At 40.8% G+C, this 15,599-nt stretch overlaps 1 protein-coding gene across 1 annotated transcript; it reads right to left on the bottom strand.

Moving 5' to 3' along the window:
* Positions 1–4,674: 4,674 nt before the first annotated feature.
* On the bottom strand, positions 4,675–10,221 carry LOC139389414 (transient receptor potential cation channel subfamily V member 6-like). Its single transcript, XM_071136161.1, has 15 exons — positions 10,091–10,221; positions 9,360–9,580; positions 9,110–9,250; positions 8,926–9,024; positions 8,659–8,834; positions 8,304–8,456; positions 8,144–8,223; positions 7,909–8,044; positions 7,712–7,798; positions 7,528–7,604; positions 7,247–7,412; positions 7,042–7,108; positions 6,542–6,810; positions 5,181–5,287; positions 4,675–5,043 (listed from the first exon to the last, which is right to left on the bottom strand). Exons 1-15 carry the CDS (start codon positions 10,219–10,221, stop codon positions 4,770–4,772), a joined length of 2,184 nt encoding a protein of 727 aa, XP_070992262.1. The 3' UTR covers positions 4,675–4,769.
* Between the last annotated feature and the right edge of the window lie 5,378 nt (positions 10,222–15,599).

The raw sequence follows: 15,599 nt of genomic DNA, 5'->3' as shown, positions 1-15,599 counted from the left end.
GTACGCACTTTGTTTTATTGTATTCATAGTTTTGGAGTTATGTTTGTTTTGAAGTTATTAAACAACTCCATTACACTAAGTTTGATTCTCCTGCGCCTGACTTCCCTGCCACCTATACACACGACTCTGACAGAGCATTTGATGTAAAATAGGAATTAGAACAAGTAGTGAATAATCGAGAATACACTGTTACAATCAGTGGAAAATAATGTACCTTTTACTCCATACATTTTCCCTGACACCCAAAAGTACTCGTTGCATTTTGAATGCTTAGCAGGACAGGAAAATGGTCCAATTCACTCACTTATCAAGAGAACATCCCTGCCTCTGATCTGGTGGACTCACTAAAAACACATGCTTTGTTTGTAAATGATGTCTGAGTGTTGGAGTGTGCCCCTGGCTATACGTTAAAAAAAAATATATATATAATGATGCCATCTGGTTTTGTAACGATCGTCGTAGATGGAAGAAGAGGAGGACCAATGCGCAGCGTGGTAAGTGTTCATCTTTTTTTTATAAAGTAATTGAACACTGAACAAAACAACGACAAACGAACAGTCCTGTGTGGTGGTGAAAAAACACTGAACAGAAAATAATCACCCACAACTCAAGGGTGAAAACAGGCTACCTAAGTATGGTTCTCAATAAGGGACAACGATTGACAGCTGCCTCTGATTGAGAACCATACCAGGCCAAACACAGAAATACCAAATCATAGAAAAAATAACCTAGACAACCCACCCCAACTCACACCCTGACCAAACTAAAACAAAGACAAAACAAAGGAACTAAGGTCAGAACGTGACAGGTTTGCTTAATATAAGGAATTTGAAATTATTTATACTTGTACTTTTGATACTTAAGTATATTTAAAACAAAATACTTGTAGACTTTTTCTCAAGTAGTATTTTACTGGGTGACTTTCACTTTTACTTGACTTTTACTCCTGTATGACGATTTGGTACTTTTCCCACTACTGGTTACAATGCAGAAGGGTCGCGCTGATTGAATAGAATGGGACAAAGATGGCCATGAGACAAAGCCAGCAAGACTTGCATGGCCTGAGATATTGCAGTGGTGATTTTAGCATGTAAATCTTGGTGAGATAAAACAACTTTAAAGTGGGATGCATGCCAGCAAAGCCACAACACAACACTTAACAATACATTAATTGCACTATAACAGTGACAAACGGTGCCCACAAAAGCTGTCCCAACAGCAGTCCCAACATCTTACCACTGCTACACCTGGCTATCAGCGGAGCCTTGTCTGGCAGCCAAACAGTTCATTCAGCCTCATTTACTGCCTTTAAAAAAACAGCTGATATGGCTGACTTGCTTAAAAACAAATGTGGTTTCTAATGTCAATTGAGATGTACAAACTATGGCATAAGAGGATGACAAGCGGATAAGAGGCAACACATAATTTCTATTAAGAGATTGCTGAGCGAGCTAGGATGTACGTAGTCATAACTATTTGTTTAGTACCTTTGAAATATACAGTGACAGAATTCAGAACGTGGGCCGTTCTGATAGTGTTCGACCTGTACACCAAGTCAGAAGCGTAGGATAAATACAGGGGGCATATACAGTGCCTTGCGAAAGTATTCGGCCCCCTTGAACTTTGCGACCTTTTGCCACATTTCAGGCTTCAAACATAAAGATATAAAACTGTATTTTTTTGTGAAGAATCAACAACAAGTGGGACACAATCATGAAGTGGAACGACATTTATTGGATATTTCAAACTTTTTTAACAAATCAAAAACTGAAAAATTGGATGTGCAAAATTATTCAGCCCCCTTAAGTTAATACTTTGTAGCGCCACCTTTTGCTGCGATTACAGCTGTAAGTCGCTTGGGGTATGTCTCTATCAGTTTTGCACATCGAGAGACTGACATTTTTTCCCATTCCTCCTTGCAAAACAGCTCGAGCTCAGTGAGGTTGGATGGAGAGCATTTGTGAACAGCAGTTTTCAGTTCTTTCCACAGATTCTCGATTGGATTCAGGTCTGGACTTTGACTTGGCCATTCTAACACCTGGATATGTTTATATTTGAACCATTCCATTGTAGATTTTGCTTTATGTTTTGGATCATTGTCTTGTTGGAAGACAGTCTCAGGTCTTTTGCAAACTCCATCAGGTTTTCTTCCAGAATGGTCCTGTATTTGGCTCCATCCATCTTCCCATCAATTTTAACCATCTTCCCTGTCCCTGCTGAAGAAAAGCAGGCCCAAACCATGATGCTGCCACCACCATGTTTGACAGTGGGGATGGTGTGTTCAGGGTGATGAGCTGTGTTGCTTTTACGCCAAACATAACGTTTTGCATTGTTGCCAAAAAGTTCAATTTTGGTTTCATCTGACCAGAGCACCTTCTTCCACATGTTTGGTGTGTCTCCCAGGTGGCTTGTGGCAAACTTTAAACAACACTTTTTATGGATATCTTTAAGAAATGGCTTTCTTCTTGCCACTCTTCCATAAAGGCCAGATTTGTGCAATATACGACTGATTGTTGTCCTATGGACAGAGTCTCCCACCTCAGCTGTAGATCTCTGCAGTTCATCCAGAGTGATCATGGGCCTCTTGGCTGCATCTCTGATCAGTCTTCTCCTTGTATGAGCTGAAAGTTTAGAGGGACGGCCAGGTCTTGGTAGATTTGCAGTGGTCTGATACTCCTTCCATTTCAATATTATTGCTTGCACAGTGCTCCTTGGGATGTTTAAAGCTTGGGAAATCTTTTTGTATCCAAATCCGGCTTTAAACTTCTTCACAACAGTATCGCGGACCTGCCTGGTGTGTTCCTTGTTCTTCATGATGCTCTCTGCGCTTTTAACGGACCTCTGAGACTATCACAGTGCAGGTGCATTTATATGGAGACTTGATTACACACAGGTGAATTGTATTTATCATCATTAGTCATTTAGGTCAACATTGGATCATTCAGAGATCCTCACTGAACTTCTGGAGAGAGTTTGCTGCACTGAAAGTAAAGGGGCTGAATAATTTTGCACGGCCAATTTTTCAGTTTTTGATTTGTTAAAAAAGTTTGAAATATCCAATAAATGTCGTTCCACTTCATGATTGTGTCCCACTTGTTGTTGATTCTTCACAAAAAAATACAGTTTTATATCTTTATGTTTGAAGCCTGAAATGTGGCAAAAGGTCGCAAAGTTCAAGGGGGCCGAATACTTTCGCAAGGCACTGTAAGCAGACAATGAAACATCTTACAATATTCAATGATTACATTTCTATAAAACAGGTTATAGGCTTCATGTGCACCACCAAGTCAGAACAGCAGGCGAATTTGAGAGGGGTAAATAGACCAAATTATTAGGGTGAGGCACATGGACTACTAACATCTTACTACACAACATACACTTAGTATTACTTTCTTAGCTACAGTATACATATCTCCCTGCCATATTACATCATTTATGCAGCAGCATACAATACATTTTTTAACTCAACTTGTTGTGCTGTGCTCACTTGAACAGGAAGGTGGCGCAGCGGTCCTTTGTTGGCAAATTTTGTCATCAAAGTTCTCTGGATTTATGGTGCTTTCAAAACAACTGGGAACTTGGAAAAAAACAAGGTTGAATCATGGTGACGTCATTGATCTTCAGGCCGTAGCTCTAGAAAGAGGCCGGATTTACAATCCGAGTTGGATGACCGTTCAAAACATATTTTCCCAGTCAGAGCTCATTTATTCCTGCCTCCGAGTTAACAGTTGTTAATCAATTGAAATCAGGCTTCATTGACAGCATGGCCAATGTTGAATGTTTTTCATTTTAAACTTGGAAAAGAGCCCCTTAAACTATGATTACATATCTCTATCAATAGCCTTTTTAAACCATGATTACACATCTCTATCAATATCCTTTTTAAACCACGATTACACATCTCTATCAATATCCTTTTTAAACCATGATTACACATCTCTATCAATATCCTTTTTAAACCATGATTATATATCTCTATCAATAGCCTTTTTAAACCACGATTACACATCTCTATCAATAGCCTTTTTAAACCACGATTACACATCTCTATCAATAGCCTTTTAAACCAGATTACACATCTCTTCAATATCCTTTTTAAACCATGATTACACATCTCTATCAATAGCCTTTTTAAACCACGATTACACATCTCTATCAATAGCCTTTTTAAACCACGATTACACATCTCTATCAATAGCCTTTTAAACCATTATTATACACTGTATGACCTAATTCTATGTTATAATTCACTAGACATCCGGGCATAACCAATGATGGTAAATAAAATCACATTACAGTTAGTTATGCCTTGTGAAGAACAATCAAGTCAGCCTGCCAGTTTCAGTTAGAATCTGCACTAATGTAAAAGATGAATAATATCTTGCACTTATTTGCTTGTTTTGGTGAGATATTTTTTTAATGACTTTAATAATGATCTACATTATTATGTGCATTAACCAATCATTTGGTTTTCTGTTTGGATTTACAATCCTGAAAAAAAAGGTTTCCAGTAAAAAATTAAGTTTAATATACTGTCTTGTAAAATCTGTAATAAAAAAATATTGACGTGCTTTACTTGGAAGTGACATACATGGTCCAAAAACACTGAAAATGAATTGAGTCTACATTTCAACCCAGTCTTGCCCATATACACTAGCTACTACAATACAATCACTTGTTTTCGACAAATAATACTGCATACATACATAATTGCATCACACATATATTATATAATAACAATATATTGATCTGTTTTGCTGTCTTAACCCTCAGACGTATCTTACTTCCTGGTCATCCTCAGGCTCTTCCTGTTCCACATCTAAACCCAGAGCGCTGTGGCGAATCATCTGCCAGCATGCCAGGGACTTCCTGTTTCCATCTATCCCACCCCTGTGTTTGGGTCTGATCAGAGGGCTTCCAGGTCCTTTTGACATGTCAGTGTTCTCCGTCTCCTCCCGCTCCTTGCTCTGGTCCTCATCCTTAGAGAAGGCTTGCACGTAGCGACGCATCTTTTGCACCAGTGGGTCGTTGCGATCCTCAACCCTGCAATGGAGACATTAAGATAGCCATTATAATACAAAGCCTGTATATGATGGGGATGGGGAAACACTGTTGACACCACCACACCTAAGACAGAGAGTACAGTAATAGGCCAGTTAGATGACGTGTTGTTGTCTTACCGGAGGTACCACCGCTCCCCCAGGCCATAGAGCAGTCCACACACCCCCAGCCGGGGCCACAGGCAGCGAGGCAACCTCCTCTCCAACATCAGGGTAGTGGCCACCACCTACACACAGTGAGCAGGGACAAAGGATGTAAGGATCATTAGAATGGCACTGATTGGGATGCTGTATACACTTTCATCATGGTTTTAAGCTATTTTTATGGAGTATTCACAGTGCCTTCAGAAAGTTTGGCTGTGCTTAGCTCCAGTCCATTTTTCTTTTAATTCTGAAAAACTCCCCAGTCCTTAACGCTTGCAAGCATACCCATAACATGATGCAGCCAGCAACATGATTGAAAATATGGAGAGTGGTACTCAGTAATGTGTTGTATTGGATTTGCCCCAAACATAACACTTTGTATTTAGGACAAAAAGTGAATTGCTTTGCTACATTTTTTTTGCATTTTGCAGTATTACTTTAGTGCCTTGTTGTCAAACAGGATGCATGTTTTGTAATATTTGTATTCTGTACAGGCTTCCTTCAATTAGGTTAGTATTGTGGAGTAACTACAATGTTGTTGATCCATCCTCAGTTTTCTCATATCACAGCCATTAAACTCTGTAACTGTTTTGAAGTCGCCATTGGCCTCATGGTGAAATCCCTGAACGGTTTCCTTCCTCTCCGGCAACTGAGCACCTGTATTTTTGTAGTGACTGGGTGTAATGATACACCATCCAATACAAAATAAATAACTTCACCATGCTCAAAAGGATATTCAATATCTGATTTTTGTATTTTTACCCATCTACCAATAGGTCCCCTTCTTTGCAAGGCATTGGAAAACCTCCCTGGTCTTTGTGGATGAATCTGTGTTAGAAATTCACTACTCGACTGAGGGACCTTACAGATAATTGGGGTGCAGGGATGAGGTAGTCATTCAGAAATCATGTTAAACACTATTATTGCACAAAATAAAAATCTGAAATGTCTTGAGTCAATAAGTATTCAACCCCTGTGTTATGGCAAGCTTAAATAAGTCCATGCAACTTATTATGTAACTTTTAAAGACATTTTTACTCCTGGACTTATTTAGGCTTGCCATAACAGGGGTTGAATACTTATTGACTCAAGACATTTCAGCTTTTCATTTTTAATTCATTTGTAAACATTTCGAGAAACATAATTCCACTTTCACATTATGGAATATTGTGTGTAGGCCAGTGACAACACATCTCAAATTAATCAACTTTAAATTCAGGCTGTAACACATCAAAATGTTGAAAAAGTCAAAGGGTGTGAATACTTTCTGAAGGCACTGTAATAGAAAATGTGTGCTTGTGTGTGTGTGTGCATGTGTGTGTCACACTGATGCACACCTGTGTCCTCCAGAGCTCGTCCCTCTCCTGGGCAACTCTCCAGTGTGTATCACTCATCATGGCTATGAGAAGGTTGAGCAGCAGTATGTAGGAGACCACAGAGAAGGTGCAGTGCAGCACATGGACAATAGGGGGCGTTGTGATGGTGTGGTCCACTGGCAGGTCTATCAGACCCACACTCAGCTCAAACTGGGAGAACAGAGTGATGGGGAAGGAGCGGTACGCAGGTAGAGAGTCTGGGTCCTGAGTCATGTACACCATCCACAGGGCTGGGAGGGAGGGAGGGAGGGAGGGAGGGAGGGAGGGAGGGAGGGAGGGAGGGAGGGAGGGAGGGAGGGAGGGAGGGAGGGAGGGAGGGAGGGAGGGAGGGAGGGAGGGAAAGAGGGACAACAACAACCAGGGTATAAAAATAGGATTTTTATTTATACAATTTATACAATTTGCTTATTTGAAACGCCAAGATTTGCTAATGCAGTTTCTCTTAAACAGAATGTACTTACAGGTGGAAAACCCCATGAGCACGATGAAGCTCAGCCACATGAACTTGGTCAGGTCTCCAAATATAATCTAGGAGGAAATGAGACAAAACACCACAACAGTTTAATATGGGAATCAAAACAGCAAAACCATACATTCTACAGTAACGTCATGCTAATGCTTGTGTGTGTGTGCATTCACGTGTGTGTGTCTGCTTCCCTTACATACCTTCTGTATCATGATGACGTAAGGTCCCAGCATCTGAAAGCCTCGGGCGAAGAACATGACATTGCTCCAGCCCAGCACCAGACACACAGCCATGACAACTGCCTCCCCCTGCACCCCACTGACCCTGAACACACACAGCAGCACCACCAGGAACGCATAGGCAATACTGGGGAGGAAACACAGATTATTACACAGGTTATAAATGCTACATAGACATGACATAACACAACAACATCACTAGGCAGGTAATAAAGGCTACATAGGCACCAAAGTTGACTTACAGAATGACATGGAAGGGTCCCCCCAGGGCCGTCTGTCCAAAGTACTGCTTGGCCCCCACTCTCAGCATATCTGGGACCTTAGGAATTGGGAAGAACACAGATTATATTGACAGCCAATAATGTGATCTAATCTACAGTGTAAACATAAGTGACATGTAAATTTATTGGGTGATGTATGTTTTACCTCCAGTAGCAGAATAACCAGGGCACCCAGGACACTGATCATCTCTCCTGCCAGACGCAAGTTGTCCCCATAGGTCACATAACTCTCCTACAGGGACAGAGAACAGGGCACGTGGATCACAAAGGGTTCATATGAACACCTCTGATTGAGGTTTGCACACAGGCTGTCATATGAAGATGCCTTCATGTCTCCCGCACCTTCAGAGTTTTCTGCACGCGGATGGTTTTGTCCATGTCAGATACAGTGTAATTCTCTGGAGCGTCCTTTAGAGGGCGATACACACAACACAGTGTGAAGGTCCCAATGTACAGGAGGTACAGCAGCAGCAACAATCTGTACACAACACAATAATAAAATTACAATATTAGACATAAACAAATGACAGCATCTCAAACACAACATCAGAACATGATCCACTGTATGTGTGGTTACCTAAAGTAGTGTTTTCCATAGAGGTTCCACTTGAGACTGACCAGTTGCCTAACAGGAGTCACTTCCAGTATCCTTCTTGCCTGAGGGAAGAGATCATCCTCATCATCAGTTTCCCTGTAGGGTATATTAGACCGTATCATGTTTGTGTTCTGTAATGTACCTCTCTCCTCTGGCTGCCCACGATGAGCTCCAGCACAGAGAGGTCGTCGTCGGCGACCAAGGAGTCGATCTCTGAGAGGTCATAGAGGTTAGAGGTCAGTGGTCCCAGGTTCCACTGGACGACTCGCCTCCGGTTGACCAGGTGCTGGAAGGCCTGAGAGATAGAAAAGCCTTAGGAACCTAGAAATGCAGCACAATTAATTTGTAGGTTAAATACATTCTAATAACAACATATGCTGTATAAAGAATATTACGGTGGAGAAGGTTAAGTTAAAGATAATAGGGGAAACATTATCCCTCTTCTCCTCTCATACATTGTCTCCTGTTTCTTTCTCTATCCCTCTATCCATCCTCACCACAACGTTGCCCTCCTTGGCAGCCAGTTTGAAGGGTGTTAAGCCACGATAGTTGGGCACCATGTCCAGTGGCACAGTCTGGTCCAGCTCAACGTCATGTGCCAACAACAGATCCAATGCCAGGCATGCTAAAGTCTTATTGGGCTGCAGGACCAGAATATGGAGCACTGTGTTACCTAGGGGGGAGAGATGGAGATATTAAACGCTGAAAATGGAAGAAGAGAGAAGAGGGGGAGGGGGAGGAGAAGAAAGAGGAATGTTTTATACCAATGGAGTCCTGGGCCCTGGTGCTGGCTCCTGCGTTGATCACCATGGAGATGATGTCCTGATTTCCCACACAGGCCGCAAATGCCAGGATGTGCTCACCTAAAGTAAAGCAAATGGAATAAAATACCCACATTTCCCAGAATGCATTTTTATACTCCTTACAGAACACAAACAGTCATCTTACCATAGTAGAGCAGCCCTCCTCTTCTCTTCCTGAAGTACAGGCCTGTGACTCTGGGCGTGGCCACATCTGCCCCTTTACCAATCAGACTGCGGACCAGGTTAAAGTTCTGATTCACCACAGCAATGTGGAGAGGTGTCATGCCTGATTGAGAGCGAGTAAGAGAGAGAATATATTATTGTGTGATTAAATATCTGTGTGAGTTTTATGATATTATAGTGTATTTGTCCATTGTGTGTGAGACTATATGTACCAAGGAAGAGGTCAGAGGTCATGGGCTCATTGATGAGTTCAGGTGCTCCGTCCATCAGAGCTATGGCAGCATCCATGTTATCATTCAGAACTGCCACATGCAGCGCTGTCTCCCCCAGAGCACCTCTCTCAAAGATGTTAGTGGATGCACAGTCCAGAAGTTTCTTAATGCAACCTGCACTGTTCTCTTTTGCCGCAAAGAAGAGAGGGATGTCATTTGTCCTATGGGAGAAAGAGTGTGTTTGCAAGTTAGAATTCAAACACTGCATTCATAACATGTTGTAATCAGCATATCAGCATACGACTGGGAAAAATCAACTTGAACGCCCCTCCAGCTGGTAATTACTAGTGGGAAACGGTCTATAATCTCTGAGCTCAGACTTCCCCCACATACTGAGCTCTGATGTCACATATTTATGAAACGACCTCGATTACAGCAGTTAAATCCAAAAACAAAACAATTTTCATAAGAACCAAATTGTTCAAAGGGTTTTTGAACACTACATTTTGTTTTCAAGCATGATAGCTGTACTTTTAGTTTATGGTTGATGCAGCTTGTTTGTCATCAGCTAATCTGCATTCTCAATTAGTAAAAAGCATGTGAACACACACAACTGATGCTCCCAGATTACAAGTAGTATTTTCTGAGTTTCTCACTTGTTATGAACGCAGCATAATAACAACCAATACTTGTCAGTAGCTGTTTTTTTTGTTTACCAATAGGAGTCTCACCTTTTGTTCTGCAGCAAAAATGTTTCATCAAGCATCTCGTTCCACCCCTTCCTGTTCTGGAGGCGGAACCTGAGCTGGCTCCACCAATGGTTGAGTTCACCTGGAGCAGATCTTGCCAGGGGCGGGGCCATCCTCTCATAGGGTGAGTCTATTTGAAACGGCTGAGATGAGAAAGAAATTTGCATGTGTGTGAGAAATTAAGTGTCAGAAACCGTGAGCTATCCTGCAACATGGTCTCAGAGCATTTAGTTTGATTCTGTAAGTAAATCCGAGACACTCCATTTGGTGTGATATGTTACATTTCGAATGGCATGTATTTTAATTTATTGATCTCTATCACCCATTTCGTATGCTATATTACGAATTACAATTTGAATTATATGTTACTAATTTCCAAAACGCACAATATATTACGAATTTGCAAACGTACTCTATGTTATGGTTTAGCAAAACTGTTACTTTATTGGGCATTTAATAGGCACTTACTATAGTCTTTTTTATTTAATTTAAATTTAACCTCTTGATATGGGAAAACATGTTATTTATAACAGAATGTTAATGTTAGGTGACGTACAATATGTTCCGAATTGCAAAACGTATTATATGTTACAGTTTTGCAAAACGTATGAAATGGTACAAATTCTAGCTAGGCGGCAAACGTTAGCTAGCTGGGTAATGTTAGCTAGGCTAGGGGTTAGGGTTAGGGGTTAGGGTTGAGGTTAGGGGAAGGGTTAGCTAAAAGGGTTAAGGTTAGGGTTAGGGTTTGGGTTAGCTAAAAGGGTTAAGGTTAGGGTTAGGGATTGGGTTAGCTAATATTCTAAGTAGTTGCAAAGTAGATCAAAAGTAGTAAGTAGTTGAAAAGTAGCTAATTACCTAAAATGCTAACGTTGTCCATGATCAGATTCGAACTCTCAACCTTTGGATTGCTAGATGTTGGCGTTATAAGCCAACCCTTCCACCCCAACCAATTAAACATTTGTCTTATGTAACCATACCAAATGTAACATATCATACTCATTTGAGGAGCCTGGATTTAAATGTATTATGTTACGTCTAGTCTATGAGACCAGACTGTACCATCAGACACAGCTCATAAAAATGGTACTAAAATCAAAACTGGAATGGGTGAGCTGTTCAGGTCAGCACAATCCCACAGACCAAACATTTTCTGGTGTTTTGTGGTGGAAAACTGAGCGGGTCGAGCATAACACGTCAACACGATTACCCATAGATAACAATGCATTTGTTTTTGTGAAGCTTGCATTCAGTTGCCACTCCCTGTTGCACACAACAAGCTTACATTCTACCTGCCACAAGAGAATTCATGGCCGATTTAAGATGAAATCGTCAACCCTGTTAAGGTCAACACTGTTACGGTCAACACTGTTATGGTCAACCCTGTTACTTTATTTGGCACTTAATAGGCACTTAATATAGTCTTTTTTTCTTATTTAACCTCTAGAGATGGGAACATTTTTTTATTTTTATGACAGAATGCTAATATTAGGTGAAATCCCCCCAAACAATTAGACCAAGTTACACTTTTCAACAGGCACTGAATTTGTGGAGTGACCCACTTACCTTTATGAAAGAAAACAGTTAGTCCTTTACTCCTAATTGACAATCAGGTACTACGACAACATGTGACACCAAGCTGATTTGAGAAACAGAAGGAGGATTCACAGGTGGGGATCTATATATATGCAGACAAGACAGATAAGAGAGGGAGGAGATAAAGGAGAGGAGGTCAAGAGGAGGATGGATGGATGAAAGAGGAGGGAGGAGAGAGGGAGGGGGCAAATGGTGGAAAGGAGTAGTAGTTAAATTGAGCATTATCTTTTGGAAAAGATCCATCATTTTATTGGAATAATTTACTGCAGTATACCAAGGCCGTTTGACATTTTTCTAAAATGTCTCGAACACTAAAGAGTGCTCTGGCCTTGCGCTTGACCGCCACACTCAGTTTACCTGGCAGATGTCCTGAGACTGGTCCACGGTCCATAGGTCTCCCCCTTGGCTCATTTTCAGCCCCTGCATCACCCCCATGTAAAAAATGTCAACATCATGACAGTCAACACTTTTTGGTCTTTATTCTCAGTGAACCGTTCAGATAACTGGTTTGAAAGTCGTCTACCTTTCAATTGTCTCAATGCTGGTGTGTAATCAAAAAGCTCATATTGAGGTGAGCTTATCTACCTGGACAAGTATCTGCTGATTCAGCTGTACGATCCTATAGACACCTTACCTGTCAGGTCTATAGAAACTAGATTTGACTGGCTGTGATCTAGAAGTACATTCTAGTCCGACACCAGTCAACACCTACAGTACATGCTAATCTAAGGGTTCTTGTTCAACCAATTAGTTGGGGTAAATCATGTTTTCACAATGTGTGTTTGACTGAACTGTCAACAGCATTGCTCACGAACATGATAATTGTTACTATACAAAGACTATAATACTTGAGGACTCAGTGTAATCCTATGAGCATTATGTTTTTCCTTTTGACAAAAAGACTTGATGGTACATTTCATTTCTTACGAATCAAACCTCTTCTGCAGTAAAGCAAATAGTCTAAACTGATATACAGTATTTTAATTTCCACATATTTGATGACCATCTATTATACATAACAACCCAGACACCCAAAACACTTTCCAAATGCCATGGTTTGGTGTGTGTATTCAGGTGTTTGTGTGTACCATGTATAGGTCATGAGTAACATGTTGGTTACCCACAGCGTGTTAAAGGGTTTCAATGCAGGTTTATATCAGACAGGCCTGGGTAATGGTTCTGACTGAGCCAGTCATCTTGTGTTGTCTTGATAATAGCTATTTACAGCGCCTTGTAGTGAGACACCGGAGTGCTGCCATATAGACCAGTGGTTTCAATTGTCATAATGTCTTTATTTAGGCACAATAACAAGGTTCCATTGCAGTGTGTGTGTGTGTGTGTGTGTGTGTGTGTGTGTGTGTGTGTGTGTGTGTGTGTGTGTGTGTGTGTGTGTGTGTGTGTGTGTGTGTGTGTGTGTGTGTGTGTGTGTGTGTGTGTGTGTGTGTGTGTGTGTGTGTGTGTGTGTGTGTTGGACTGGCTCTCCTTATAAGCTCAGTAGGGGAGACCTGGGTTGGTTGTCTCATGGGTTAGCTGTCACAACTGGTCAATTCATGTCAGCATGACAAAACATTGAGGTGAGGGGAATGTATGTGATTTTCATAGGTGAAAGTAAAAAAATTATTTATATTGGTATTTTCTTTGTAAATGTTTGAATTATGGGAGTATCCATAAATAATTATGTTTGTTGAACAGAGAAAAGGGAGAGCTATGTTTCAAACCAATTTCTGAGTTCCTAGGTCAAGCCATGTGGTAAGTAATATCTTAACTAGCATTAGTGTTGCCTCTCTCTGACACACATATTTTTCCTGTCACGCACCCACACACGCACATAGATACATACACACGCAGGCACGCATACACACAAAAATGTACTCAAATTGTCATGTGTTATTCTCAAGGCATAAAATGCTGTATTTTGTTCAATTAAAGAAAGGCTTAGCTATTTCTAAGGCTGTTTGTTATTTTTATTCATTTCCTGATACAAAAGGAATAAGTTACTAGTGAACATTGTGACAACCAACCCAGCGATTGGGCTGGTTGTCACAAGTGGACAGTGTGTTTGATGATTTATAACTCCATGTTGGAGTTAAAAAGAGTAAAAACGGTCCTCATTTTAATCCAAGATCTTAGTCTTTATCCTAATATTGAAAAGAGTCTTGTAAGATATACTGGTGCTGAGAAATAGACATGAGAGTAAGAAGTGCGACAACCAACTCCGGTCTCCCCTACACATGATAACCTTGGAACTATTTTGCAGAACAGGAACAAGGAGTTGAGACAGAGTTTTTCTTTTTTACTTTAAGTCTCTAGATGAGTCATTTATATACAGATATTAGATCTTAATTTGATGATCAGGTGAAATGGACATGGTGGTTGTGTAAGAGGCCCTCAGGTCAGATCCTATCTGATGCCACCAGATCTGGGAGACAGGTGTCTTGTCCTCTCTCTAATGCTGAAGTCAACAGATCTCCAACAGATTCAGGTGAAATGTGCTGATCTGTCAAATCCTATCAGACATGGGAGAACATGAAGTTCATTCTGTTTGATGGAAAGGTTTTAGTGTGGATACTTTCTGTTTTATGTCAAATTGGGTTACCTTAACCCTAACACTAACCCTAGATTGGTAATACATTGCACTTAAAGGGATTCATTGCCAGCATTCCGAAGTATTCCTTTATCTACTTTCCAAGAGTCAGATGAGCTCATTGATACCATTGTTATGTCTCTGCATCCATTATGAAGGAAGTTAGAGGGAGCTTCGTGAGCCCGATGCTAACTAGTGTTAGCGCTACGAGCATGCTAGCTGTTACCATAGACTTCCAGTCATAGCGCTGATGCTAATTAGCAATTGCACTAATGTTAGTTAGTCTGACTTTGGGGTAGTAGATAAAGGACTTTTTTTTTTGCCAAAATCCCAAAGTATCTTTTTAAGGCCAGGCACCACAGACTAAAATTACATTTTTGCATCTACTTATCAATTATGAGATATTGGGGTATTTTGGTTAAAATTGATATAAAAAAAGGTTAAAAAGTTTTTTTTTACTATTTTCTACATAATAGTGAAGACATAAAAACTATCAAATAACACACGTGGAATCATGTAGTAACCAAAAAAGTCTAAAATGAATCAAAATATATTTTTAGATTCTTTAAGTAGCCACCCTTCGCTTTTGATGACAGCTTTGCACACTTTTGGCATTCTCTCAACCAGCTTCACCTGGAATGCTTTTCCAACAGTCTTGAAGAAGTTCCCACATATGCTGAGCACTTGTTGGCTGCTTTTCCTTCACTCTGTGGTCCAACTCATCCCAAACCATCTCAATTGGGTTGAGGTCGGGTGATTGTGGAGGTGAGGTCATCTGATGCAGCACTCCATCACTTTCCTCCTTGGTCAAATAGCCCTTACACAGGCTGGAGGTGTGTTGGGTCATTGTCCTGTTGAAAAACAAATGATAGTCCCACTAAGCGCAAACCAGATGGGGTGGCGTATTGCTGCAGATTGCTGTGGTAACCATGCTGGTTAAGTGTGCCTTGAATTCAAAATAAATCACAGACAGTGTCACCAGCAAAGCACCCCTACACCATCACACCTCCTCCTCCATGCTTCACGGTGGGAACAATACATGCAGAGATCATCCGTTCACCTACTTTGTGTCTCACATAGACACGGCGGTTGGAACCAAAAATCTCAAATTTGGACTCATCAGACCAAAGGACAGATTTCCACCAGTCTAATGTCCATTGCTCGTGTTTCTTGGCACAAGCAAGTCTCTTCTTCTTATTAGTGTCCTTTAGTAGTGGTTTCTTTTCAGCAATTTGACCATGAAGGCCTGATTCACGCAGTCCCCTCTGATCAGTTGATGATGAGATATGTCTGTTACTTGTACTCTGTGAAACA

The sequence above is a fragment of the Oncorhynchus clarkii genome, chromosome 3 (genome assembly GCF_045791955.1).
Source record: "Oncorhynchus clarkii lewisi isolate Uvic-CL-2024 chromosome 3, UVic_Ocla_1.0, whole genome shotgun sequence".
Lineage (NCBI taxonomy): Eukaryota > Metazoa > Chordata > Actinopteri > Salmoniformes > Salmonidae > Oncorhynchus > Oncorhynchus clarkii.
This window is presented reverse-complemented; position numbering and strand designations above follow the sequence as displayed.